The sequence below is a fragment of the Tenrec ecaudatus genome, chromosome 8, assembly GCF_050624435.1.
Source record: "Tenrec ecaudatus isolate mTenEca1 chromosome 8, mTenEca1.hap1, whole genome shotgun sequence".
Taxonomy (NCBI): Eukaryota; Metazoa; Chordata; class Mammalia; order Afrosoricida; family Tenrecidae; genus Tenrec; species Tenrec ecaudatus.
The window spans coordinates 113,259,709-113,284,987 of NC_134537.1; the positions used below are offsets into that span (position 1 = coordinate 113,259,709).

Below are 25,279 nucleotides of genomic sequence, written 5' to 3' on the forward strand. Positions count from 1 at the left end.
TGAACTGCTGACCTTCTGCAAGCATTACACCTGGACGAGGGCTCCTTAGAAATGAAGGAGTGGCATCTCACAGGCCAAGACACACATAGGTGTTACAAAGCAATAGCAACGGTGTGCTTGATGTCGCCTAAGCCCCGCCGCACAGAGACGGTCTGAACCTTCACCGGGCCCTCAGCCGGTCAGACGAGTCGGAACGTACCGTAAGTCAGCTCTGCACATGTAGGTGAGTTTGGATCTTCCTGACGCACAGGGCTCAATCAGATACCTGGAGAGGAGCACGTTAACTCGCACACCCACCACAGGGGCCCGGTCGTGATCCACAGAGGTGAGTAAAAGGGCACACGCCCCTTTGGGTAAATTCGTCCTCCATGTTCTGCAAAGACAAAAGCAGAGGGTAAACATGGGATTCCCTGGGGGCCAAGTGTTAACAGGGGCGGCAGGTCAGGGGCTGGGGCAGGAGGCCAGGCGGTGTTGCCCCAGGCCTGGGTACAAGGCATACTCTAGAACAACTGCCCAATGGCTCAAGTCATTTCTTTGAAAAGTGTGACCGGGACCCATTTCCACAGGTAACACATGTATTCTAATATACTGGTACTGGGTCTCTGGTCCTGGATTTACTATTGCTACAGCCATTTGCTGTTGTCGACTCTGGCACATGCTGGCTGGATGGCACCAAGGTAGAACTGGCTTCCACAGCGCTGCTAACAGATGCCTTATCAAAAAAGATGACCAGGCCTTTCTTCCAAGGTCCCTTGGAGTGGACTGAACCGCTGACCTTTTGACTAGTACACAAGCACATTCACTGTTTGTGCCACCAAGTTAGGTTTAAAAAACAAACAAAAACCAAACACACCCACAAAGCCATTGCCATGAACCCAATTCGGACTCAGTCACTCAACAAGGCAAACACCAACAGCAGCACAAAGTTCCCATGGCGGTCTGTCCTTCCAGAAGCAGAGCCTCATCTTGCTCCCTCCACGCGGCTGGTGGGTCTGGACAGCCAACCTCTGGGCTCCCACCCCAATGCTCAACACACTGCATCACATGGGCTCCTACCAATGCCAGAAGCTAGTGACTTCTATAGGCTGCTGTCCCCACACACACTCGCGAGCAATCCAGAAAGTGTCACTTTTGGTCAAGATGCTTCTCTGGGACCTGCACCTCAAGGCGACCATACAAGGGGGAGACCAACTCATTAGCACCCAGAGTTCACGTAGCCAAGCAGCCTGCTCTCATGGGCCCTGGATGGGTGTGCTGTGTCCTTCTGAACGGCTGCCCAAGGGCTCAACTGCTTCTCGGAACGAAAACCAGGCACCAGGCACAATGTTCACAATAAGCACTGGAGCACAACACGGGCATCCCAGCGAGGACTGCTCTCTGTGAAAAGCTCCTGCCCTGGTCTAGCAATGCCATATTTACGCAAAGATTTTTTGAATTCCTCTTTCCAGATTTTATGAATTGCTTATAAATCCGTTTTAACCACATCTCCCTTGGGACCTGAATGCTATTTCCTGGGTTATTCATTCACTAAATTGGGATGCAAGTCGTATCAGCCATTCCTCACATGAGAATCTGCCCTAAATGGGGTAGAAGTCAGAGAGCAGCTGCGTAGGAATGTGCCTTTCCGCGTGAGCTCGATCCCGATCAGAGTTCAAACTGCTTGCAGTGACCAACATGCTCAAATCCCCCCCTTGTCAGGACCCCACCCTCTGCCGAAGGCACGGGCTATTAGACTCATTCTGCGACCTCGTAAGCACTCTCCCTACATCAAGTGGATGCTGACTCATAGCAACTGCATTGGACAGGGTTTCGAAATGCTCCCGCTCCAGGGGACTAGAAAGTCCCATTTTTCTTCCTTGGATCAGTTAGTGGTTTCAAACTGGTGACCTTGTGGGCTGCAGCCCTGCATATAACCACGAAGCCACCAGGGCCAGCGACTACAGGCTTGCTGACTTCTAGCCGCCCTGCCCACCAGGACCCAGTGGGGCTCTCACCTCAGAACGACGTAGTCGCGGGCAGGGTGTGGTGCCATGCTATTCTGGACGTACTGGTAAACCTCCGTCTGGCTGTCCAGGACTTCAATCACTTTAGAATCCAGCAAGTCCACGTCCCAGAGGTGCCGCTCCGTCAGGAGGCGCTTCAAGACGTCCTCGGGCGGTGCAGGGACCTCAATGGTTGACCTCCACAGCCTCAGAGGGGGGCCCTCGCTCACCTGGAAACAAGATGTGGTTTTCGGTGTGAAGACAGCTCACACACATTTCAACTTTCACAGAGAGCTGTTAGCTGGGGAGCTACTCAGAGCGAACTTTGGAACACCTCGGGGAGTGGGGGTGCCGGCCTCCCACGTGGTCAAACACACGAGTATTGTTTACAGGTTTGACACGAGTTTGTGCGTGTACTGCGTTGCTACTTCTATAGGCCCAAGTATTCCAAGTCTCTGTTGAAGATGCCGTGAGCCGCTCACCATCTCCAACCCACGGTGGGTTGTGCAGTGGGCACTCGCGGTACCCGAGTGCATCTCAATAGTGGGCGGGGGTTAATTCTGCATAACGGTGTGACCTTGCAGTTCAGGTCTGTGCTGTTTGAGGTCAGCTGGGGTCAAGGAGGTAGAGCTGGCATCAACAAATCCCTCCTTTCGATCGCGTTAACTCCTACGCGATGCTCTCCTGTTCTAAAAGGGCTTGCCGTGCTGATGAGTTAAACTCCCCTTACGTGCTTCTAGCTCTTTAAAGGGCCAGCAGTTTCTGACTGAAATCACGAGCAGCAGCTGGGGCATTCTGACCAAATTATGGTGAAGTTTAAGACGCCACACATGTCCTGAAGCCCAACACGACGAGCACACAGAGCAGAAGAACGCCCTGTCTCTTACTGCGCTGGCAGAAGGTCTCCTCTCTGACCCAAGTCTCCTGACCCCTGGAGCCCAACCGGCAGGGCAGGAACGTACCTTCTTGTAAGACAGCTCAGCCTGCTCAGAAGTGGAGTGGCTGACCCAGCCTTTGAACTTCTCTTTCACCTCTTTAAACAGGCTGTCCACACAGTCCTGGAGAAAGCGGTGGTAGTCAGTGGGCTCATGACTGAGGCGCCCCAGTGCTTCCAGAGTGAGGGGCTTCAGCTCTTGTTCCGTGTAGGAATTCCGACACCGGCTCATTTCCTCAGGGACCTAGGGAGGAGCACAAGCGGGGGAGAGGGCTCAGCCCACGGTGGGGGCACGTACTCCCACTGGGGAGCACCTGCAAGCAATGCAGGTGGTCCTGTGCTTCTTACAGATAGATGGCAGGTGTTCCTCTCTCTCAGCCTCGTTCGCTATCCGGGGGCTGAGAAACGGGCCTGCGCAGATCTAGCGAAGTAAGCTGCTCTCGTGTGGGGCAGCCTTGGACACATTTCAGCGAGAGGCAAGTTTAATGAGAACTGGGCTCCCACGGATCTAGGTGGTTCCTCTGACCCAGGATTTGTTTCAGACAGCTCAGTTTTGCTGTGTAAGTCAAGGCGTCGGAAGAGCCAGCCTGTTAAAGTTCCAATTCATTTACACAAGTGGCTTCCAGCCATCGCCAGCTGCAGCAAACTATCTTTCTCTCCCAGGCAGACACGAATGGCACCTGAGTCAGTGCCCCTTCAATAAAGGAGCTGTCAGGCGGCCACGCTCCTTACCTGGAACAGTTTCTTGCACTCTGCAACCATGTGGGCCAGCCCTTGAGTGGCCGCTAGGTTTTCATTCAAATCTTTCTGATCGGGCTTGCCCAGACTTTGTTTCCGCTGCATCACCCTGTAGAGAAGGATAAGTGGGGGAACAGATTGAAGCAGCTGTAGATTTTTAATCCGTGTGACATTGAGAAACATTTCACTGGAGCCTGTCTGCTGACAGATGGACTGAGAGCTTTACTTTGGTCACCAGAGTTTCACACACACACAAAACACTAAGGAATGTTCTCAGTGAAAACCAGGCTCTTTCAAGTCAGGCCATGAAGCAGGTCAGCGTGCAAGGTCTAGGCATGGGTGGTGGGGAGGAAGGAAGGGGGCTTCTGAGGAGTGTGTGGGTGGGAGGCTCTGAGACTTGGGGTAAATAGTGTCACCATTCTTTCCTGTTTAAACAAACAGGATCTCTTCCCAAAGGTGAGAGATGAGAAGTCTATTGTGTTCTCAGGGCTCTGGTCTTAATCTTATCTGATCTCCCTCGTCAACAACTTCTTCTTCTCTATCCCATTACGTTGGAATGTCCCAGGGGGTCCGGTTAGGAGACTAAGTACTGCATGGCTTCCAGGGGCAAAGCTGGTAGATCGGAGCCCCGTTCTTCCTAAGACACACTTCAAGGAACCTTCGGACAGCTGGACAGATCCGTGTGTGGGAGCTAAAGTCCAGCAGACTTGAGGGCGGGGGTCCTGAAGGCGACCCTGGATGAGAGGAACAGGCAGCGAGCACACTCAGCAGCCGTGTGGGGCAGGCAGGGCTTCCTTCTGTGACACACAGAGCAGGCGGGCGCCAGAACGGACTGCGGGCACCCAACAACAAAGGCCCGCTGGGGACTCCTCTGTCTCCTCACAAAGCACAGCACGTGGCTCACCGATGCCCTGAGGGGGTAGCTGATTACACATTGGGCTGCTGAATCACAAGGTCAGCACTTTAACCCCTCAGCTCTTCCTGGGGAGAAAGAGGCGGCTTTCTGCTCCCGTCAAGATTTACAGCCTCAGGAAGCCACCTGGGCACTTCTACTCTGTCCTACAGGGTCGCTAATAGTAGGACTCAACTTGAGGGCAGTGTTTGTTTTTACAGTGCGTGCTGCTGCCCAGTTAGTGGACTCCTGGCTATACCAGGCTGAAGCAGATCACCAGGCCTCTCTTCCAACTCTCTTAGTCTGGAGGTTCCCATGAAACCTTTCAGCATCAATGCAAAGCACAAGCCTCCATGGACAGGCCGGTGGTGCCAGCACGAGAGAGTCCAGGCCCGGAACAGAATCCGGGCCCCTCCCTGACCCACCACGGTCCCGCACCCGAGGGAGGTCTTTATATTCAGATGGGCAGGAGAAGCAAAACGGGCCTGCCATTTCTTCCTGCCGACGGGAAGTTCTTATCAAACCAATCTTCCTCTAAAGCAAGTCTTGCAAGACTGTTTGGAAAATTAAATAAGATCGCAAACATAAAAAGGCTTAGCTCATGGTCTCCGACTAGAATACGCACTCAGTAAATACCAGTCTCTCTTGGCTCCCAGGTAAGCACGACTGTTTCTAGGTTTGTGTGTGTGTTCCAGGTAGACACTTTGCAAGCAAACTTTGTTCAAGGCCAGATCCTGAACCTCACTCACTGCCATCGAGTCAATTCTGTACCACAGAGCAGCCCTGCCCCGTGACTTGCTGAGGCTGTCCGTCTTCCCAGGAGTAGGAAGACTCATTCCCCTTCCTCCCGAGGAGCGGCTAGTGGTTTCAAACAGCTGACCTTGTGGTTAGCAGCCCAATGCATTAGCACTATGCCAAGAACAGCTTTACTTTGAGCTCTTAGGTTTTGGCTACACTGCCCTTCATTTCCAGCACTGACTCAGACGACCGGCTGGAATGACCACACGGGTGCCCAAGCAATGAGGGATTTTCTTCTCCGTCCTGGTTTCTTAGGTCGCTGAACTGCAAAATGCTTTGTTGGCAGAAGTATGATGGAAATGTCCTAATTGCCCCAGAGACTGCTCCACACGGTTGCTATGCGTCACAACTGACTTGACGGCAGGGAGGCTTCCTTTTAGCCACAGGATTTGGGGGAGCATGAGCACCAGCCCTTGCCATCACAGAGCAGAAACTGAAATCTCCCACAACCTGGATGGTAACGAGATTGTCTGAAAAGGCCCACCCCCAGGGCGGAGAGAGACACCCAGGACAGGTCGTGTGTGCTGTGAACGGCCAGTGTTCCAACTCATCCCATCAACTCGGTCACAGCCCCCCAAGAACCCGGCGCCGGCCCCGGAAGGAAACAAGGGCGGCCTCCGTCCCTCTCCTCTGGCAGGGAGGGTGTCGCCGGCCCCTCCTGGGAGACATACCTCGGGGAAGAATTCTCTCGCTTCAGGGTGTTGAGGTGGAAGAGAGAGGGCGCGAGGCACACCGCGAGGTTGGTCGGCGTCATCTGGTTTTCTTTGACGGCAGCGGTGACGTCGCTCAGGAAATAGAGCAGCGTCTGCAGAACCTCCCGGTTCTCATCCGGCAGGAGCATAATGGCGGCCTTGATCGCCTGGAGACGCTGGTCCTTGGGCACATCTGCACAACACCAGCATTCCCCCGTCAGTCAGTGATTTTCCATGAACGTCGCAAGGACACGTCCCAAAGCAAATATCAGCTTCAAATACCTCCGGGCCCAGAGCTGAACGAGCTCTTGCAAGAAAGCGGACTGGAGGTTGTTCACACGAAAGAAAATACGAGTCGTCACCAACGTCACTCCCCTCAAGTATTTCCTGCCGTGCGGAGGAGTGAGACATTTCAAACACCCACTCTGCCAACAGACGCCTACTCCACCTCTGGAGCTCTTTGAGGTGCGGAGCACATTCCCTCTCCTAAGCTCTTTTACCCCCATCCACCCTTGCCCGTTTACCATTCCCAGTGACTGAAAACACGGCAAACTTATTTACTGGTTTGGCTTTAAGAAAGGGCCTTATCCAAGATGTGTCCGGGAGGCTTAAGAACAGAGGACTCCCAGCTCGTCAGAGTGAGTACTCCGGGGAGGAGACGAGCCAGTCCAAGTGCAGTGTAGCAACGATGAAATATACAATTTCCCTCCAGTTCTTAAATGTTCCCCCCCCTCCAGTATCATGATCCCAATTCTACCTTACATATCCGGCTGACCCGGAGGATGTACACTGGCACAGATAGGAACTGGAAACACAGGGAATCCAGGACAGATGAGCCCCTCAGGACCAGTGGTGAGAGTGGCGATATCGGGAGGGTGGAAGGAGGGTGAGGGAGAAAGGGGGAACAGATGACAAGGTCCACATGTAACCTCCTCCCTGGGGGACAGACAGTGGAGAAGTGGGTGAGGGAGACGTTGGACGGTGTAAGACGTGATCAAATAATAATTATTTATAAATGATCAAGGATTCAGGGGGAGCGGGGAGGGAGGGGAAAATGAGGAGCTGATACCAAGAGCTCAAGTAGAAAGCAGGTGTTTTGAGAATGATGATGGCAACATATGTACGAATGTGCCGGACACAAATGATGTATGTACGGATTGTGAAAAGACTTGTATGAGCCCCTAATAAAATGATTTTTTAAAAAAAGAAAGTGTGTACTCTTTCGGGAGACTGCTGCTGGTCAACTTTTGAGTGTGCTTGTATACTTATAGACTTGTCATGGGTTTGTTCCTTCTTGATTTGGGGAAAAGTGGCTAAAACCATCCGTTTAAATAACAGACAAGTATCCCTTGAAGTTTCTTAAAGGTTAGCGAGCATATCAAGAGGCTTTAAAAGTCATTCTTGAGAAGCAAACCCGGACAGTACTGTGAGCATACACATGCAGGGAGCACTGAACGCAGCCCCAGGGTGCCTTCGCCAGGCCAATCGCGTAGGAAAGCATGTGGTGGAAAAAGCAGGCCACTCCAAGGCGGCCCATAGGACCAGTGATCCAACAGCTCCATGGTTACAATACATAACAAATACCTCAAGGGGTGGGGGCGGGAGGGGGGTGGAGGCAAGGAATCCGACCTGCGTCTGCACAAACGTGAGAGGGTGAAGCAAATAATGAAGTACTCCAGACCGGCTCCAGGTCCCATAAAATAAAGGCCCGGTGCCAGTCCTCCAGGCAATTCGAGCGCTGTGCGGCTCGGCGGCTAGCGGCCACTGCAGTAACTCCACCAAGAGCCAAGAAAAACACCGGCTCTTCGCGTTATCATCCTGATCTTGATCATTAATCTGGACAACTGTTTGCTTTAAGCTTTACTTTAAAGGTGAGAGGGGCATGGTATCATTTTCCCAAGAATTTCTGGGCGAAGCTGAGAGGAATAACAGCAAAAAAAGATGACTGATTCATTTTCCAGCCACATAAGGCAACAGGGACCCCTGTGGCCTGGTAAACATGCAGTGGCCTTCGTAAAGAGATGGGCAGTCGGCGAAATTCCCACAGACGGGGCGGGGAGCGTGAGATCTAGACACCTGCTCTCTGTTCTAAAACTGGATGAAAGGCTAGCTCCTGGATGCAGAGACGCCACTGTCCCGGCGATGGAGGCATCTGAAGAGGGACGTTTGTTTCCGTATTATTCCAGCAAAGCACGCGACGAACAGCTCCTCCAGCAAGGAGGAGCTAAGGCAGAAATGCGGTGACGCATGTTTCCAAGGAGAGGTCACTCTCATGGGTCCAACAGAAGGACATCAAAGGCAGCTGCTCAGGCCAGCAGCCCTGAGATCAAAGGGCACTTACACTGGTAGATCTGCAGGAAGGTTTCCGAGAGTTTGTTCGTCATTAGTGGCTCAGGAAGATCTCGAAAATACTGCTTCAGCATGTCTGCCACATCGTACGCAGACTGTCCCTCGTAACTGACACAATCCGTGGCGCTCTCATTCATCTGGCGAAGAGCCTGAATCCGGGATTTAACCCCAGATTTTCTGAAGAGCCCAACCTGTTTGGAAGACAAGCATGAAGCGTTAGGACGGAACCAGGCTGCCACTGCCCAATAGCAGCGTCCGCCTAAGCACCTCAGCTCCTGCGGGATGAGCAGGCCAGTGGGTGCACACCTGGTCCAAACAGTGGTTGCGGAGGTACCGCATGGCCTGCTGGATGCTCTGTGGCAGGGGCTGTCCGGTGCGCTGCACGTTGACCGTCAGAGGGACCCCGAACACATTCCGGTCCTTGTAGTCTGGGACCTTGATCCTTTTCATGAACTTGGGCACAGCCCTATTGGAGAGAATACAAGGGGATAGGTTCACCTGTCCATCTCTGCAGATACACTTCACTAACTAGATACACACTGCAGTTACACTAACTAGATACGCACAGCAGTGACACTGCACTAACTAGATACGCACTGCAGATACACTGCACTAACTAGATACGCACTGCAGATACACTGAACTAACTAGATTCGCCCTGCAGATACACTGCACTAACTAGATACGCCCTGCAGTTACAATAACTAGATACACACTGCAGTTACACTAACTAGATACGCACCGCAGATACACTGCACTAGATACGCACCGCAGATACACTGCACTAACTAGATACGCACCGCAGTTACACTGCAGTAACTAGATACGCACTGCACTTACACTAACTAGATACGCACTGCAGATACACTGCACTAACTAGATACACACTGCAGTTACACTAACTAGATACACACTGCAGTTACACTAACTAGATACGCACTGCAGTTACACTGCACTAACTAGATACGCACTGCAGATACACTGCACTAACTAGATACGCACCGCAGATACACTGCACTAACTAGATACACACTGCAGTTACACTAACTAGATACGCACCGCAGTTACACTGCACTAACTAGATACACACCGCGGATACACTGCACTAACTAGATACGCACTGCAGATACACTGCACTAACTAGATACGCACTGCAGTTACACTGTAGTAACTAGATACGCACCGCAGTTACACTGCAGTAACTAGGTACGCACTGATCCGGCAACTAGTTCGAGTGCAATAAAGCTGCAAGCTCCGACACGGATCATGGTGGCAGTTGTCAACCAGGATCAATACCCCTAAGTGTCCAGGTAGGAAATGTTTGCCTGGCAGCGGTTTCGCTAGCTGCATCTTTACCATGGGAGCCCTGGTGGCGCACGGGGCAGTAGTTCAAAACCACCAGCTCTGCAGGAGAAAGAGAAAGTGTTCTACTCCTGTGAAGAGGTACAGTCTTAGAAACCCACAGGGGCAGTTCTACCCTGCCCTGCGGGTCGCTATGAGTTGGCATGGACTCATGGCAATGAGACTGATTTTTGGTTTCTCTTTACCACAATAAAGCCATTATAAACAACTTCCTCAGTTGCCCCAGTCCCATGTCCAGGGCCTGTGACAAGGGCCCTGTGTAGACGGCGTACATACTGGTCACTACTGATGCAGGGCATTTCCCTCAGCACGGACAGTTCTGTTGGGCATTGGACCTGTCGGGCTCAGCCTTCTCCCTTCAGCCCCAGATGCTTAAGAAGGCTCCCTAGTGGCCCCGTGAGTTAAGCATCGGCTTGCTCACTGAAAGATCGGCAGCTTGAACCTGCCGGTTGCTCTGCAGGAGAAAGATGGGACTGTCCGCGCTCAACAAGATTTAGAGCCTCACCAACCGCCTGGAGCACTGCCGCTCTGCCCGCTGGGCTCACTAGGAGCTGGCATCGCCTTGGCAGCGGCGGGCTATGCTTAAGACAGCTGGTGGATTTCCTGATGAAATGGCAGCATGGGAAACAACAGAAGCAGCTGACAGCACTCAAAACCAACCCAAATCCACTGCTTTGGGATAGGATTTGATAAAGAATTTTCCACTAGTCACGAGAAAGGATGGGTCATTTTGCAGCGGCTGAAGACTTCAGGCGCTTTGGGTAAAAAAGATCAGGTTAGTAGCGGGTGAGAAAACAAGCCAATACTTGATGATGGTCTAACATAATGAGAACCAAACCCCAGAACTCAACGGTGGGGGTCAAGCTGAATGACCCCAAGTCAAAATAAATTCTCTTGCGGATGACCCCGGAGCATACCCCATCTTTAGGTTTCTGAGGGGAGGTGGCAAGGGAACAATGGGGGTTTTGTGAAGCCACCCGGGGTCCCTGGAGTCCTGAAGCCAGGCCCACCCCCAGCAGTATACGCAGCAGCAGGAAACCCATGTCATGCCTTTGAAGATGCCAAGCCGAAGCCTCAGCTCTACAAGTGACCTTTCCGAATGGGACAAGAAGGGGCAGGGCCACACCAGGAAAGGGCCACTGTCGAATTGCTCCCCGTGCCTCGGAGCCCACAGAGCGAGGCTTTCACATTTGGTCTCGACGCCTTGGAAAAACTGACCAGAACCCACGGCACACTATGGACTTCCAGATTCTTGAGGGTTTGGTGGGAAAGAGCGGGGAGGCGGCACCTCCGAAATGAGAATCCCAACTATGCAAGTTTTAAATAGCAGGCAGGGAAAGTATTACTGTGCAGCACAGAGGTACCCTGAGCAAGACTGACCGCCGGGCCCCGGGCGTGCTCACCACAGCCACAACACGCTGCCGTTTACAGCTCGGAGAGGGAGGCGACGCCCCAGTCAAGGGGTCTCTCCGTACAGCTCAGTGCACGGTGGCCCGGCGGACGTGTGCATAAAGCGCGCTTTGTCGGGGGGAAGAGCCTGGCGGCGGAATGTGGAAAGAACACATTACGCTCTCCACCGAGAATCTGAAGCATGTGGGGATAAACTGGTCAATACTTATTTCTGTCATTCAGAACAAACAACTTCTGTATTTAGCACGGCTCACATAATAACAGCCTTCGAACAGGAGGTGCTTTGATGCTGAAGTGAAAACTCACTACGGAGCCTGGAGGAGGAGGAAGAGGAGGAGGAGGAGGAGGAGGAGCTGGAGAAAAGAAAATAACAGCTCCCTGGCTCGGTCGACTCTCTCCAGAGACTTCAGGCTGAGGCAGAGGTGCCGCTGTGGAACTGGCTGCTTCTCTGGCGGGGTCCACACGCATGCCTGCCAAGGGATTTAAGGAGGCCCACCGGATGCTCCAGCAGGAGCCCTGGTGGCGCAGGGGTGACATGGTGGCTGTCTGTGGCCACCACTGCTCTGTCGGGGTCAAGACGGGGCTTGTGATACCTGTAAGGAGTTGGTCTCTGAGACCCAGCTCGACCCAATGGCAGTGCGTTCAATGGAAACTGGGGAAGGCATGGAGATGTCTAACCGGACACGAAGGCCGCACTGCAGTTTCCAAAATCATAGCGCACAACTGACCATCAAGTTACAAAGGTCTCGACTTTCCTCTTCTATTTTAGCCTGTGTTATTTTCAAAGGGAATACCTGCCTGACACTCACAAGGCACTGACTCTGAGAGCCTTTGCTGGGGGAAACAAGGCAACCAGCCGGAAAACGGCCCCTCCTTCCCCGTGGCGCGCAGGTAGACTGAGAGGTGCCGCAAACCCACCAAACAGCACTGACACCAACACAGGAGAAACCGGCTCTGTGGTCTCTCAACCTGTGTGTCTAACCCTCGCGATCTGTCCTCCTTTCCCCAAGTATGACTTGCTACTGTACCTCTTCCTACAAGGGAGCTACTCCTACCACTGGGAACGAGACCTGAAGGAGAGGCCTGCAGAAAGTTCATGGGAAAACGCCACATCTTTCCCTTCTCTTTTCCCATGACCTTTTTGAAGTCCTCCTGTGTAACTTGATGGGAAAGTCGTGCGTTCTAACCTCATCAGTGGGCAACAGCGGGCAATTTGTCACTCAGACAACTGAAGGACGCAGTCAACCAACTTCCTTACATTTCGTGGGTTTAAAAATCTCAACACCATACCCACTGCCATGCCGTCAATTGTGACTCGTAGCAACCCCAAGAAACCGAAGAAAACTGCCCGTGAGGACTCCCGAGGATGCAGACTTCTCTGCAGAAGCACACTGCCTCACCTTTCTCCCACGGAGTAGCTGGTGGGTTTGAACTGTAAGCCCCAGGGCTCCTTGATGCTGGCTTGCTGATATTCACCAGCAGGTGCCGTCCAGTTGGGTTTGAACCATGGCCACGCTATGCACAACCGAACAAAACACTGCCCGGGCCTCTATCGGTCGCACAATTGTTCTGACGTCTGAGCCCATTGTTGCAACCACTGTGTCCATCTGTGTCTGCCCCTCCACTCTACCAAACCCGAGGTCCTTCTCCCTGAACCGGTCCCTTCTGACAAGTTCAAAGCACGTGAGACGAAGCCTTGCCATCCTGGCTCCTAACAGTAACAAATCTGGCCTCGGGAATGCGGGGACTGGTTGTATTTCCATGTTAGCTGAGAGATACTAATAAATGACAGAACTGTTAAACACCCAAGTGTTGGGTTCGCCGCAAGGAACGGCCCTAACGTCCGTTTCGGTCAGTGCGTGGTGCAGTTTTCAACTCTTACCAGCTGAAACCATGCTTGTTAGAAGGTGTGTACTTCTCCAGCAGGGCCGTGAGCTTTAAGAGCGAGTATTTCTGCAGCAGGTTCATCTGGGCCACCGACTGGCAGTTGATCTGCAGCGAGACAGAGTTTAAGCTCGGCCGGTGAGAGCTCTGGAAACTGTGCCATCTCAGCCTGTGCCTGCGGGACAACACGGGGGGGGGGCGGGGGGGGGGTGAGTGCCTTCAGAGGCTTCTCACAGAGGCACCTCACCTTGCCCAGCCAGGACTCAACTTCCAGTCCCTGCTGCCACCAAGAGCCCAGGAGGGCTGCGGATGCCCTGCCGCAGCCACTGGCACCTGTGGGTCCAGGCTCGCTCTGCTTCCCCTGTCCCGGCCGCGGGGAGAGGAGAGGCGTTCTCACCTGTTGGACCTCGTCAGGGAGGCCCCGACCCCAGAGTCCCTCCGTTCGGGGATGTCGGCAGGCTCCTCGGGCTCGTTCAGGGAGTTGCCCGTGCTGTCCAGGTCGCTGGGCGTGATGCGGTCATTGTCCACATCCAGGTGAATCTGCTTCGGGGAGGACGGGCAGGGCGAGACAGAGTCCAGCGCGGAGTCGGAGTCGCCCTCGTCGGAGAACTTCTCGGACCACTGGTTGACTATCCTCTGCATGCCTTTCACGTGGCAGAGGATGTCGTCCAGCTCGGGGAAGATGTCTTCGCTCTCCAGGTCGGCCAGGTCGCCGGAGCTGGAGTAGAGGATGGAGCCCGGCACGTTGTCGTAGATGCTCAGGCGGCTGCTCACGGAGCTGGAGGAATTGCGCCTCTTCAGCTCCTTGGGGGCCTCGCCGCTGTCTTCCCGCCGGAGGCTGAGATGGCCGGGGCCGTGGAAGCTCCCGGTCCTCCAGTTCACGGAGGCGCCGGTGCCCGAGGGAGACAAGCTGCCGTTGGAGAGCGCCTTGGGGAAGGTGCCCGGCTTGTGGTCTTCGGGGATGTAGAACACCGTGTCCTCTGGGTAGCTCTCGCGGTTCTTGAGGTTCTGCTCGGCGATGCTGCGGAAGGCCGACGGGCCGAAGGGGTCGAAGCCCTCGAGGTACATGCCCACGCGCTTGTTGCAGGCGCTGAGGCTCCGCGTGCGTGTGACGGGGCTGGGGGTGCTGACGGCGCTGCTGGTCTCCGACTGGCTGCTGCTGCTGCTCGTCTGCGTGGAGTTGGACACGCTGCGCTTTCGGACCAGGGGCACGTTGATGTGGTTGCCGTTGAGGGTGGAGATCTCCACGCAGTTCAGCTGCTTCAGCTTCTCCTCGTCCACGCCCTCCTGCAGGATGGGCCCGCTGATGATCAGCCCCAGCTTCGAGGGGGCCTTGTGCTTGCTGGGGTGGGAGCCGCGCAGCTTCAGGCTCTCCATCCGCTTCAGCAGGCTGCGCGTCTTGGACTTGGCGCTCTTCTCGGGGCCCTTCATGCCGAAGCTGAAGCTGGGCAGTTCCCCGGGCGAGGGCAGGCTGCCGAAGGAGTCGTCGGGGCCCGCGGAGCGGCCGCCCGCGGAGGAGCACACGCTGAGGACCGAGTCGGTCCTGGGGGCCGCGTCGGGGGCGGCGTGGGCGAGGCTGCTGGAGCTGCTGAGGCTGCGGACCGAGGCCACCTCCTGGCGCTCGCTGAGCTCGGTCAGCATGCTGTCGCGGCTCGCCGCCGGCTGCAGGTGGGAGTCCGTGGGCGAGCCGGGCACCGGGGCCTCCTTCGGAGAGAAGACATCCAACTCTTCCAGCCGGGACCACCTCTTACTGTCCCTCTGGAAAGTCCACTTGCCGCTGATGGCACAGGGCTCGTCCTCATCAGAGTCCTCGCTCTGCAAAGACAGAAAGGAGCCAGTGACCCGCTGAGGGCACCCCAGGGCCACACTCGCCCTACTTCTTCGTGATCTGGTTAACAACGAAGATGTATTTATGGAATGTCACCGGAAAAAGCCTGACCACATGCGTTGCCAGCTAAATAAGAAGTTATTTTACGGACGCCCGGAGATCCACAGAATGTTCTTTAATTGCTCACAGAGGAGCCCTCAGATCAGTGAAAATTCCAGGCATGCAAAACATTTTGAACTGCAGTCAGCAACGCGAGTAGGGCTCCCCCTGGCCAGCCTCCCATGTGACTGACGTGATCGTACGTGTTTACGTCCCTTTTGCAACTTCCATCTCTCGCTGCCCGCGAAGGGCACCGGCTCCTAACAGAAGGAGGCGGGCACTGAGAAAGGAAAGCTGTGACTTCTTTCCAGGTCCCTATTCCCCCATCCCTAGCCTGGTCTCGCCTCCTTCCTGCTGCCACAACTGTCCTGTGAAGTTTGACCTCGGGTATGCCTGAGGGCCATCTAACAAAGCCTCCTCAATGCCCAGTGAGGACAGCAGAGTACGCTGGCAAACTCCGTAGCTATGTTGCCAACTTCTGTGCAGGGGGTCCGCCAGAGCACAAATCGCTGTGCCTTGGCCTGGCGGGCGGGCTAACAGAAGCACCATTCAGTACCACCCGCATCTTTCCCAGTGGTGTGGGAAGTACCACACGACCCAAGCTTCACAGGGCAGTGAGTGATCATTCAGCACTGATGTGGAGACTCCTGTACACAGCTCAGTGCATGTGGACGTTCCGGTCCACTTGTTTAAAGCGTTTACCTCCCCCAAGGAGGCAACTTGTTGCAGGTCAGGGACTCCAGGATCATTGAAACTTGTTCTTGGAACAGTCAGAAATAGTCTCCTTTGACCAAGCGTACTCCTGTTGACTCTGACCTGTGGCACACCCTTCCCAGGAATACCCCCACCTCTTCTGCTCAGACCTCATAAAAAGCCTTCACCCCACAGACACAGGAGAAGACAGCGCCCCAAACTGGGAGGTGCCACCACTGGACTAGCATGCGTGGGGCCCCGACCCTCCCCGGACTCCCTTTCCTCCAACTCCTGCTGTCCTTCGCCACCCCACAGGCCAGCCTGCAGCTCTCAGTCCTAGATGCCACTGCTGTGCATGAGGAGACAGAATCGACAAGAGACTTTAGCTGCATTTCCTGTAGGGAGCAACCTCCTGGCACTCCTTAAGTTCATAACTTTAATGTGAGGTAGGCCCTGAACTAATCAGGGCAGGGAAGACATGATTTGGGTAAACCATTTACTGGTCAGCTGCAACTACCGCTCTCAACCCTCTCAGGCTACGAAGTCCTGGGGAATCTTCCCTTGAGCACAAAATTTTACGTGCAGATGGGATGGAGCAAGGGAGCCAGTGTTGGAGAAATAAAACCCGTAACAAAGCACACTCTGGTTTTCCTCTCCTCCTACGACACATCCAATACTTACTCTCTTCCGATGAGGGCTAATTTCCAACTTCATCACTGCACACTTGTTTAAAGTATGTAGACGCCTACAAGGCAAAGGAATAACATCAGCAATGCGAAAAGCAATGGCCAATGAGTCTTTTTTTTCAAACAAGTAAATTGTTTACGGAGTTTCTTTGAACCCATCTGAAACACGCTATACCATGGAGAGAATTCCGATTCAGTCACCCTGCTGGACAGGAAAGAACTGCCTTTTTGGGTCTCTGAGACAGTTAAGTGTTCCAGCAGTAGAAAGCCTCACCTTTCTCGTGGGGGAAGCTGGTGGTTTTGAACTGTTGACCGTGTGGGTTAGCAGTTCAATACGCAACCCATTAATTTAGACACTGATTAGAAATGCTGTGAAATTATATCCAGCGATGTCTCCTTTCACATAGAGTAAACACAGCAAGAAGGAATCAACCGGAGTTGCTGACAAATTTTATATATATGGTATTTAATCTCAAATCCGTGTTCAAATGAAAAAAAAAACATACAACTGTATTTAGCTGTCTTTGATGAGTAAGGATCAGAAAGCAAACCTGACCATCTTTAATATTTCACTGTTTTTCAGCTTCCTATACGGAACAAACAACTATTTTGAGATTCTGTATCCTGTAGCTTTAAGGATCCAAATCGGACAGACGTTAAAACAAGTACTCCAGACCAGATTCTTCCCCAGCCCCTCTTTCTTTTTTAAATGGCACATAATTCACATCATACAGGTCACTCGTTCCTCAGAATCTTCTTTTGGAAAGAAGTCTTTTTAAAAATTATAATAATATAAAAACCTTACTTGACAGTCATATTGACATAAAATTAGGGAAATAATCGGTTTCATTAAAAAGGAAATGCTAACCAAGTCTTTCCCGGGAAGAACAAAAAGCTGAGCAGCGCTTTACATCTGGCGGAATCAGGGAGTTTTGCAGGTGAGGGTGTGAGTGACAGCATGCAGGTCCCAATTCTTCCTAAGACTCACCAGAGAGCCCCAACACCCACCTTCCTTCCCGCCCCTTTACTCTTCCACCCAAGGAACCTTTGACCCTTTCCGACTTCTGGGGGCTGTCTAGCTTTGGGGCTCTACTTGCTAGAGCAGTTAAGGTTGCTGCTTCAAACTGGACTCTTGCATTTTCCTGAGCTAAACAGTGAGGTCTCAGCGATGCACATGGACTGATGGAGGCTGCAGGCCTCGGTCCTGTTCTTGCAGCTTGTCGAACAACTTGCATGCACCCGCTAGAGAATGGGGCCGCAGGCCTGATGAGACTGCCTTTGGCTTCAGAGTCATGTGTGTAGTCTGTTTACAAATTTTTTAAATGTTCACAAAAAATTCCTTGTTGATAAGCCTGGGGAACCAGGAAAACACACAAACAAAAAGAGCCAACGACTTTAAAAGGAGTGGAAATAAGGCTCCTCTGTAAGAGACATCAAGTACTTAAAGGAAGACAGATACCTCAGAGTCTGAACGGCTCAAATGCTTTTTTAAAAAAAAGATTTAAAGAATCCGAATTCTTAAGTCTTAGGTCTGGATTTCGTTAATCAAACCTGGAATCAAGTACCCACTTGACTTCATTTGGGCTTTAATGGTTGAGTGGTGTCTATAACCAAATTTACTAGGCACGGAAATCTATGGGCAGGGGGAGGGGCTCACTTCGTCGACTCTAGCTGGGAGTCAAATGGGTCACTTTTTATTTGACCCTGACCCTGGAGGCCAGGTTTGGAAAGGCCAACAATGCCCACCGTGTGCTGGTAGCACCAAGCTGATGGCATCAGAGTCTTGTAGTGCAGGGCTAACTCTCTGGAGTTTCTGGGGCATTCAACCCCCCCCACCCCAACCCCCCCCACCCCAACCTCCCCACCCACCCCCATGCTCTCCCAGGAATGCCTCCTGGTGGCACCTAATCCACTTACAGAGAAGAGAGTGTACCAGCATGGCATCACAGTGCCAGCTAGAACGGCCTGGGTCAGGCAGTTCATACACAGTGTCTGTCATCCTCATCCTCATCTTCATAGAAGTTCTCAGGTACAGAAAGCAGCTGCTTCCAAATCAAGTCCAACTCCGGGCAACTCCAGGTGTATCAGAGCACGATGTGTGCAAGGGTTGATTCTTCCGAAGCAGATCACTAGGCCTTTCTTCCAAGGCACCTACAGGTGGACTCGCACTGCCAGCCTTTGGGTTAGCAGAAGTGTGTGTGTGTGTGTGTGTGTGTGTGTGTGTGTGCGCGCGCGCGCGCGCTTGGGGATGTTGCTGTTATCTTCATTTTACAGAGGAGGAAATGGGATGAACCGAAGTTAAAAACTCACTGCCCTCCAGGCGACTCTACTCACAGAAGCCCTGTGGAGGTCAGGGGAGAACCTGCCCTTGTGGGGACCTGGGACTCTTCACAGGAGTCGTGCTGCCCTAAGCCACATAACTAAAAGACAGGAGCCTAGCACTCAGAAAGAAAAAATGATCTGTATTCATTTAAAAAATACCCACGAATAATGGAAGTACACCGGGGCAGATTCTATCCTAAGCATGACTCTCAAATGCAAGCTGAAACCCTGCTATGGTCATCCATCTGTCCAGAAGCCCGGCCATTCCCATCCCCCCCACAGGCCCTCCGCTCAGAGGAATGTCCAGTCTTATCTGCTGGGTGACTTGCATCCTGCCCTGGGGGGAGGGAGGGGGCCCAGGGGGCTATCCAAGGTTCAAGAGGTGTTGGGCGTGGAGCTGCAAGCGTCCTGATAAAACCACAAGATGAAGGCGGAAAAGGAGAAGAACAAGAGAGGAAACGGGCAGTTTCCAAGTAGAACTTGACAAACAAAAATGGTTCCAATTTTTGAAAGATCTTTTCTTGGAATAGGAGCCGTTTCCTTAAAATAAAAGGAAAAAAAATCGCCCGTGTTCCTTTGAATAGCACAGAAACGGAGAGGACATTTCTACCTCCGCTAAGGTAAACTGCTCTCATAGCTTAGGTGTTTCCAGGCCTGTTTCACAAGAAAGTTTATGTCGAAGATCATGCCGGGGCGATCGATTTTTCATTATAGCACACTACCTTATTTAATTCCTTGGTGTAAATTAGCCAAGCTATTTCTAGTACATTCCACATGGGTCACGCTATGTTGTGCTAACCACTGCCGTTGTGTGGATTCCACCGCTCAGCCAGCCTGTTTCAGAGCTGACCACAACCACCGGAGGGGCTCCACGCTGCCATTGTGCAGAAGCAGGCAGCTCACCTGTCTTCAGAGAAGCAGCGGGTGGGTTTGAATTGCAGCAGCGGAGGGCTTTCACCACTGTGCTAACAGAGTTCTCTGATATATTCATAGGAGGACCCAAATTAAATTCCAAAGGTAAAAACAGTGTGAAGCATTTCTCAGAAACTACAACAAGACAACCTCGAATCAGAGGAAATTACCTGAGTTTTTCTTATCGGTAGCTCTCAGGTCACAGTATTATCTGCTGACCATGCGATTTAAAACAAGCAATAACTCCTGAAGCTTCATACTGAGTGTTAGCTCCTCATAATCTTGGCCTCCTCATCAAGTTTGGGTCATATCTCAAAACTAGTAGGATGGAGGCAAAAGCAATTCTTTCCAAGGAAAGGCACAGGTAGGCCCTCCTAGTGAGAAGGCAGTTAGCCATCTAAATCCAAAAACCTAGTGGTCACTTTTGGCCATGACCAAATGGCCTATTTAAGGCTGTAGCAACATTACTATTAAAGTATGCAGTCCACAAAGGCCTTCTGCCCTGAAAGAGACGAATTACTACTTGATCCCTGACCAAAGGAGCCAGCTACGTAAGAACTGCAAATATAACAGGCGAATGAATGCTTATCATCCACAAGTCTCTCTCTCCAGAGCACGTGCCGACAACAGACAGCATCGGAGCAGAAGATACGGTCCAAGTCAACACGGGAGGGCGGCATGCATGACTTACTTCGTAAGACTTTCCAACTGAGTCTCTGTAATTGCATTCCCATGAGGCAGCTTTAGAAAAATGTCCATTCCATTTTCCACAAACTTTTTGAAGCCCACTCCCATATATTTAAAATCAACTGCTCAAAATATTTCAACCAGGCGAAAGAAGCGAAGTCTGGAAAGCCTGGCCCTGGAGCTCCACGGCTCAGGGAGTGTTTGGCCACCGCGGGTCAAGCCAATGAAGTGCATCTCGGAAGCCAGTGGCTGAAGTGTTTGCTCCATTGTTCAAAGGAAAGTGCTTGGTTCCCATCTCTTTCTTCTAAACATTAGTTCCTGCCTTGCCCAAGGGGCACAGTTCTTCATGAAAAGTATGTAGATATGAACATACGTACACGAACCTCCTGTTGGGTTTGCTGATACAAATTATGCTGAAGACTGATTTTCAAGGAAAATCCCACATCCCGTACTACTTTCTTCTCACAGACACCTGTAGCTGTTACCCTAAGTCCAACAGGAACCTCCCACATTCACCCGAGGGACTTTATTTTATATGTAAGAGGTGACTGGGAAGTCCAAGCCGGAACATGCTGCAGAGTTTGAGGACATGTGTCAAAGTCTGGCTTCTTTTAGGTTCTTCTTGGAAGGAAAGAGCCCAGCTTCATGCTTGCCCAAAGAAGTGGCTTCGGGCATGATACTCGAGAGCCAAGGTCAACCACAATGTCGCTTCCTCCAAAGCAACCGTGCACAAGAAACAGGGACACCGGGCTCCAAGCAGGAGGGAGGAAAGAAGGCAGGAAGGAGTATTCAATGATGCAATCCTGATACTTGGAGCTGAAAGCCTATAGCAATGTTATTTGACTCAGGAAGTCCTAAGCCTTTGCTTGTGTTCAGACAGCCCCACGCACCAAGCGGTTAATGTGTGTGAAACAGACGACATGATGTAAGGCAAGACGCTGAAAGCATTTCCCGGGCTACATCTTAGGAGTGACCTAATTCATACAACTTATCACCGATGATGAACGGAAAATGAAGCAATCTGGCCCCACAACTAAGCACTGAAGCCTCCTCATGACGTTTCCTCATTCCACACAACATAGCTGGGCTCTGACACAGCGCAAAGGCAGGGCTCGGAATCAAGTCTGCTTCAGAGACTGTCCGTGGATCACAGGCATCTCTTAGCAGTCACTTAATTCGATAGGAAGTGGCAGAGTTTCCATGGTTAAAATACGGCATTTGTCTTTCTTTCTAGAAACTGAGAGTAAGTCTGCTTCACATACCAACCTCGTCACCCTACCGATCTGTCCTCAAAACCCCTGCTGCTCAAGCTAGCTGCCTCCCACATTGCAGTGCCTAAAGAAACACCAAAAACTAGGACTTTTGTAAAAAGTTATCACTGCTTTCTTTGCCTGCAACGCATAAAGAAATATAGGGTATGATTTTACTCTAATCATCTCTTTTATCAACGTCAGCATTGAAATGGAAAGTTTATCTTAATTGGAAAGGTGGTATCTTCTCAGTGCATATCCCCATCATCCCCGTAACTCAGCTTTTAAATTTTGAGGAAAATGATAAAAGATGAATACAAAAATGTCACCAAGATTGTGAAAGGATTACCAATATCCCATCATTATTGCTGGTACTTCCCTAATGGTCGCGAGCAGAGGCTCTGCCTCAGGCTCCAGGAAACAAGGACCAGGCTTTCTGGCAGCTGTGTTCCTAATCCACACCTGTGCCCCCTCACTGCTGGTCTCCTGCACACCAGGCCAGGCCCAGTTGCTTTACAACCACACTGAATCTCACACCAGGAGCCCTGGTGGGTGTAGGGGATACGAGTTCTGACCTAATCACAAGGTCGGCAGTTTGAAACCACCAGCCTGTCTGAGGAGAGAGATGAGAAAAGTTGCAGTCTCAGAAACCCCTGGCAGTTTGATCCTGTTCTATCAGCTGGCTATGAATTGGTATGGCTTTGGGGGCAGTGAGTCTGTTTTGTTCCCCCTGGTTTCTAACCATATATGCCTGGAGAAACTGAAGAGGTTCAGAAATCTTTTCTGGAATGGAGACAATGGTCCTGGTGCCAGAATGCCACTGTCCCCCACCGCCCACTGATGCCTCCCACTGTCTTATTTTCACCCAGTGTGACAGCCACTGTGACTAACTCTCAGGGTACCTGGCTTGGGTTGTGCAGCCAGTTATATTGCATGAACAGTATTTTTGCTCCAAGTTTACAAGCCTTCTGCAAGTTACATGTGTAAGCCATCATTTGGTATCAAATATGCACTGCAAATATCAAATTTACAAGTCGCGGGTGGTGCCAACTGCTAGCCTCTCAGTTACCAGGTGAAAGGCTGGTGGTCCAAGCCCACTCTGAAGTGGCGATCTTGGAAGCCAGGCCTGAGGATCTGCTTCTGAACGGCCATGGCCTAGAAAGCCCTACAGAGCAGTCTTACTCTGCTCACAAGAGGTGACCAAGGATCGGAATTGACTCCGGGTAACTAGCACCAACAAGAGGGTCAATTTGAGTACTTATCAGGGGAGTGTAGCTGCCATTTGTAATGACGACAGTAAATAACAGGATCTTACCCTTTTTTAAAATTTTAAACTAAAGGGCCTTTGGCTTACAATATAGTAAATCACTACAGTCACATACTAAGCAACGACATGACAGTTACTACATTACACACACACACACACACACACACACACACACACTGACTGCATTTACCTGCACAGAGCCTCAATGGCATCTCTGTCCAAAAAATCATGCTCTCTCTTGACCAAAGTAATATCAATGGGAAATAGGAGATCTGTAAGACAAACAAAAACAAATCCTTTTATTAAACACTTAAGTCTTCCCTCAACAAATTCCACTTATCAGAGAACCAAGGAAACTCCAGTGTAATTCACTGAGTAACGTAACTACCATGCACAGGGGAATAAACTGGGGTGGCGGACGAAGACACACAAACACCACATGCAGACCAGTATGAGATTGCTGGCCTAAAGGCGCCTATGATGTCCACATGTCTAGATATTCGAATGCTGATTCTTGTCAGGGGGAGTGGTTCAAAATACTTCCTTCTTTAAATAAGCTATCAGGCAAGAGCAGCTCCCCCCACCCCAAATGCTAAAAAAAGCCAGAGGAATACTAAAAAGCTGATGCCCTTTTATAAGGTCCCTGGTTCCATACCCTCTCCATGTGGGTCTTTGCCGACAGGCAAAACACAGGGACAAGATCAAGAGGACAATGGCAGGGGGTAGTAAACAGAAGCTAATCCATTTGCATGACATCAAGAGCTAAAGTGAATTCAAGAATATAAAGCAAATATTAACACTTCAATATGGCTTCTCTCAGGAGTTTATATAAGCTAACCTAAAGCAAAGAGCTTGCTATGATGTCCCCAAAGAACAATAGAATGCCGACCCTCTCAATCTTCAGAGAAGTTTACCACTTGACTACCAAGAATTGTATCAGAGCTGAGAAGCAGAAAAACTTTCCTCAGTCCAAAGAGATCCCTTGCAGATAAGCACATTCAAGAAAAGCTGGGAACAGGAAGCCAGGCAGCAGGACCCTGGAAATTTCTAACAGCTCTGAAACTGTCATGAGATAAAGGCAAGTTGTCACTCTTTGGAGTTCTGGGTGTTAGGCTAGATAGCGGGCCTTCCTAGTAGAATGCTATATACTAATGCAGAGGGCGATCCAAAGGAGCCAAAGACGTCCACCCTAGAGGACAGGGCAGAACTGCCCCTTCGTGTTTCCTAGTCTGTACATCTGTCCTAGCGGAAAGCTTCACCTGGCTCCCTCAGTGTGGGCTGCTGGGTGTGAACTACTGAGCCTGTGTGTGGTTAACAGCTCGGTGAAGTGACCCACCACACAGCCAGAGTTCCTGTGGGTCAGGAATGGACAAGATAAATGAGTACAGGAAGTCACTAGGACGACCATTATCTAATACAAAAATTCCTTTGGACTCCAAAATTGCTAACGTTGGATACTCCAACAGACGTGGCTATCAGGAGTTTGGGCATCCATTTCTAATGTTCTAGTTCTCAGGATGACTAGGGGATCCGTGGCTTGTAACTTAAGAGTGACAGGGGGGCTCCTTATTCATAGTAATCTACTTTTAGAGATAAAAGACTCCAAACAGCTTTTAAAGCATCCAGAACACAGTGAAAGACACGACAAAATAATGCTAATTTACAAAATATCAAGGGTTTGTGAGGGAGGGGGGAGGGGGAAAATGAGGAGCCGATACCAAGGGCTCAAGTAGAAAGCAAATGTTTTGAGAATGATGATGGCAATAAATGCACAAAGGTGCTTGACACGATGGCTGGATGGATGGTGGTAAGAGTTGTACGAGCCCACAATGAAATGATTAAAAATAAACATTCAGAACATCACCATCACGAGCACAAATGTCTATCCTCTGTCCTGCTTTCTGAACCTTAGAGTCGGTTTCCCCTGTATGATTGAATAGAAGCAGAGCCATAAACTAGCTTGAGTGCAGACTTATGAGGAAACACACACAACTGAGGGTCAGGATGACAGCGCTCTTCGTTCATTTTCATGCCAGGCTCCACGGACTGGAGAGTGGCAGTGGGAGGGGAGACAGAGGAGGCAGCTCCGTGATTGTCAGGGATTACTAGACAGAAGCCAGACTGACTGTGAAGCTGCGCACACACTGTGACATCATATCTCACTCTGAACAAACGCCAGGAACTCCAAGTAATAAATACTACTAGATTTAATATTATCAACCCACAAGCCCTGACGATTTTATGCGGAACAGCAACTGTATTATTTTAGCTAATCCTGGCTTAGTGTGCCCAGGCTCTATGGGGAGGACTTTCTGACCCCATTTAACGTCAAGATCCTGTAAACTGGAAGAAGTGAAAAAGAAAAAGTAAAACCTCTGGTAGGAATGACGTGCTCATGAAGAAGTTTATCAATTTCTCTCATTTACCTGGCCTCTTGGCTTGAGGAGCTGGCTTTTTGTTGATGGTGGTTCGGATTTAAACTTCCAGCGTGGGT

At 51.2% G+C, this 25,279-nt stretch overlaps 1 protein-coding gene across 6 annotated transcripts in view; it reads right to left on the reverse strand.

Moving 5' to 3' along the window:
• The window catches only part of DLC1 (DLC1 Rho GTPase activating protein), a 458,236-nt gene that overhangs the window by 2,729 nt on the left and 430,228 nt on the right, over positions 1-25,279 (reverse strand). For all 6 annotated transcript variants that reach the window (XM_075556747.1, XM_075556748.1, XM_075556752.1 and 3 more), the window contains 11 exons: positions 22,976-23,057; positions 16,343-16,406; positions 13,439-14,856; positions 13,040-13,216; positions 8,692-8,851; positions 8,378-8,576; positions 6,016-6,229; positions 3,649-3,763; positions 2,945-3,160; positions 1,995-2,212; positions 200-373 (listed from right to left, as the gene is read on the reverse strand). In XM_075556747.1, coding sequence (XP_075412862.1) covers positions 200-373; positions 1,995-2,212; positions 2,945-3,160; positions 3,649-3,763; positions 6,016-6,229; positions 8,378-8,576; positions 8,692-8,851; positions 13,040-13,216; positions 13,439-14,856; positions 16,343-16,406; positions 22,976-23,057 — 3,037 coding nt within the window. The remainder of the gene's footprint in view (positions 1-199; positions 374-1,994; positions 2,213-2,944; positions 3,161-3,648; positions 3,764-6,015; positions 6,230-8,377; positions 8,577-8,691; positions 8,852-13,039; positions 13,217-13,438; positions 14,857-16,342; positions 16,407-22,975; positions 23,058-25,279) is intronic.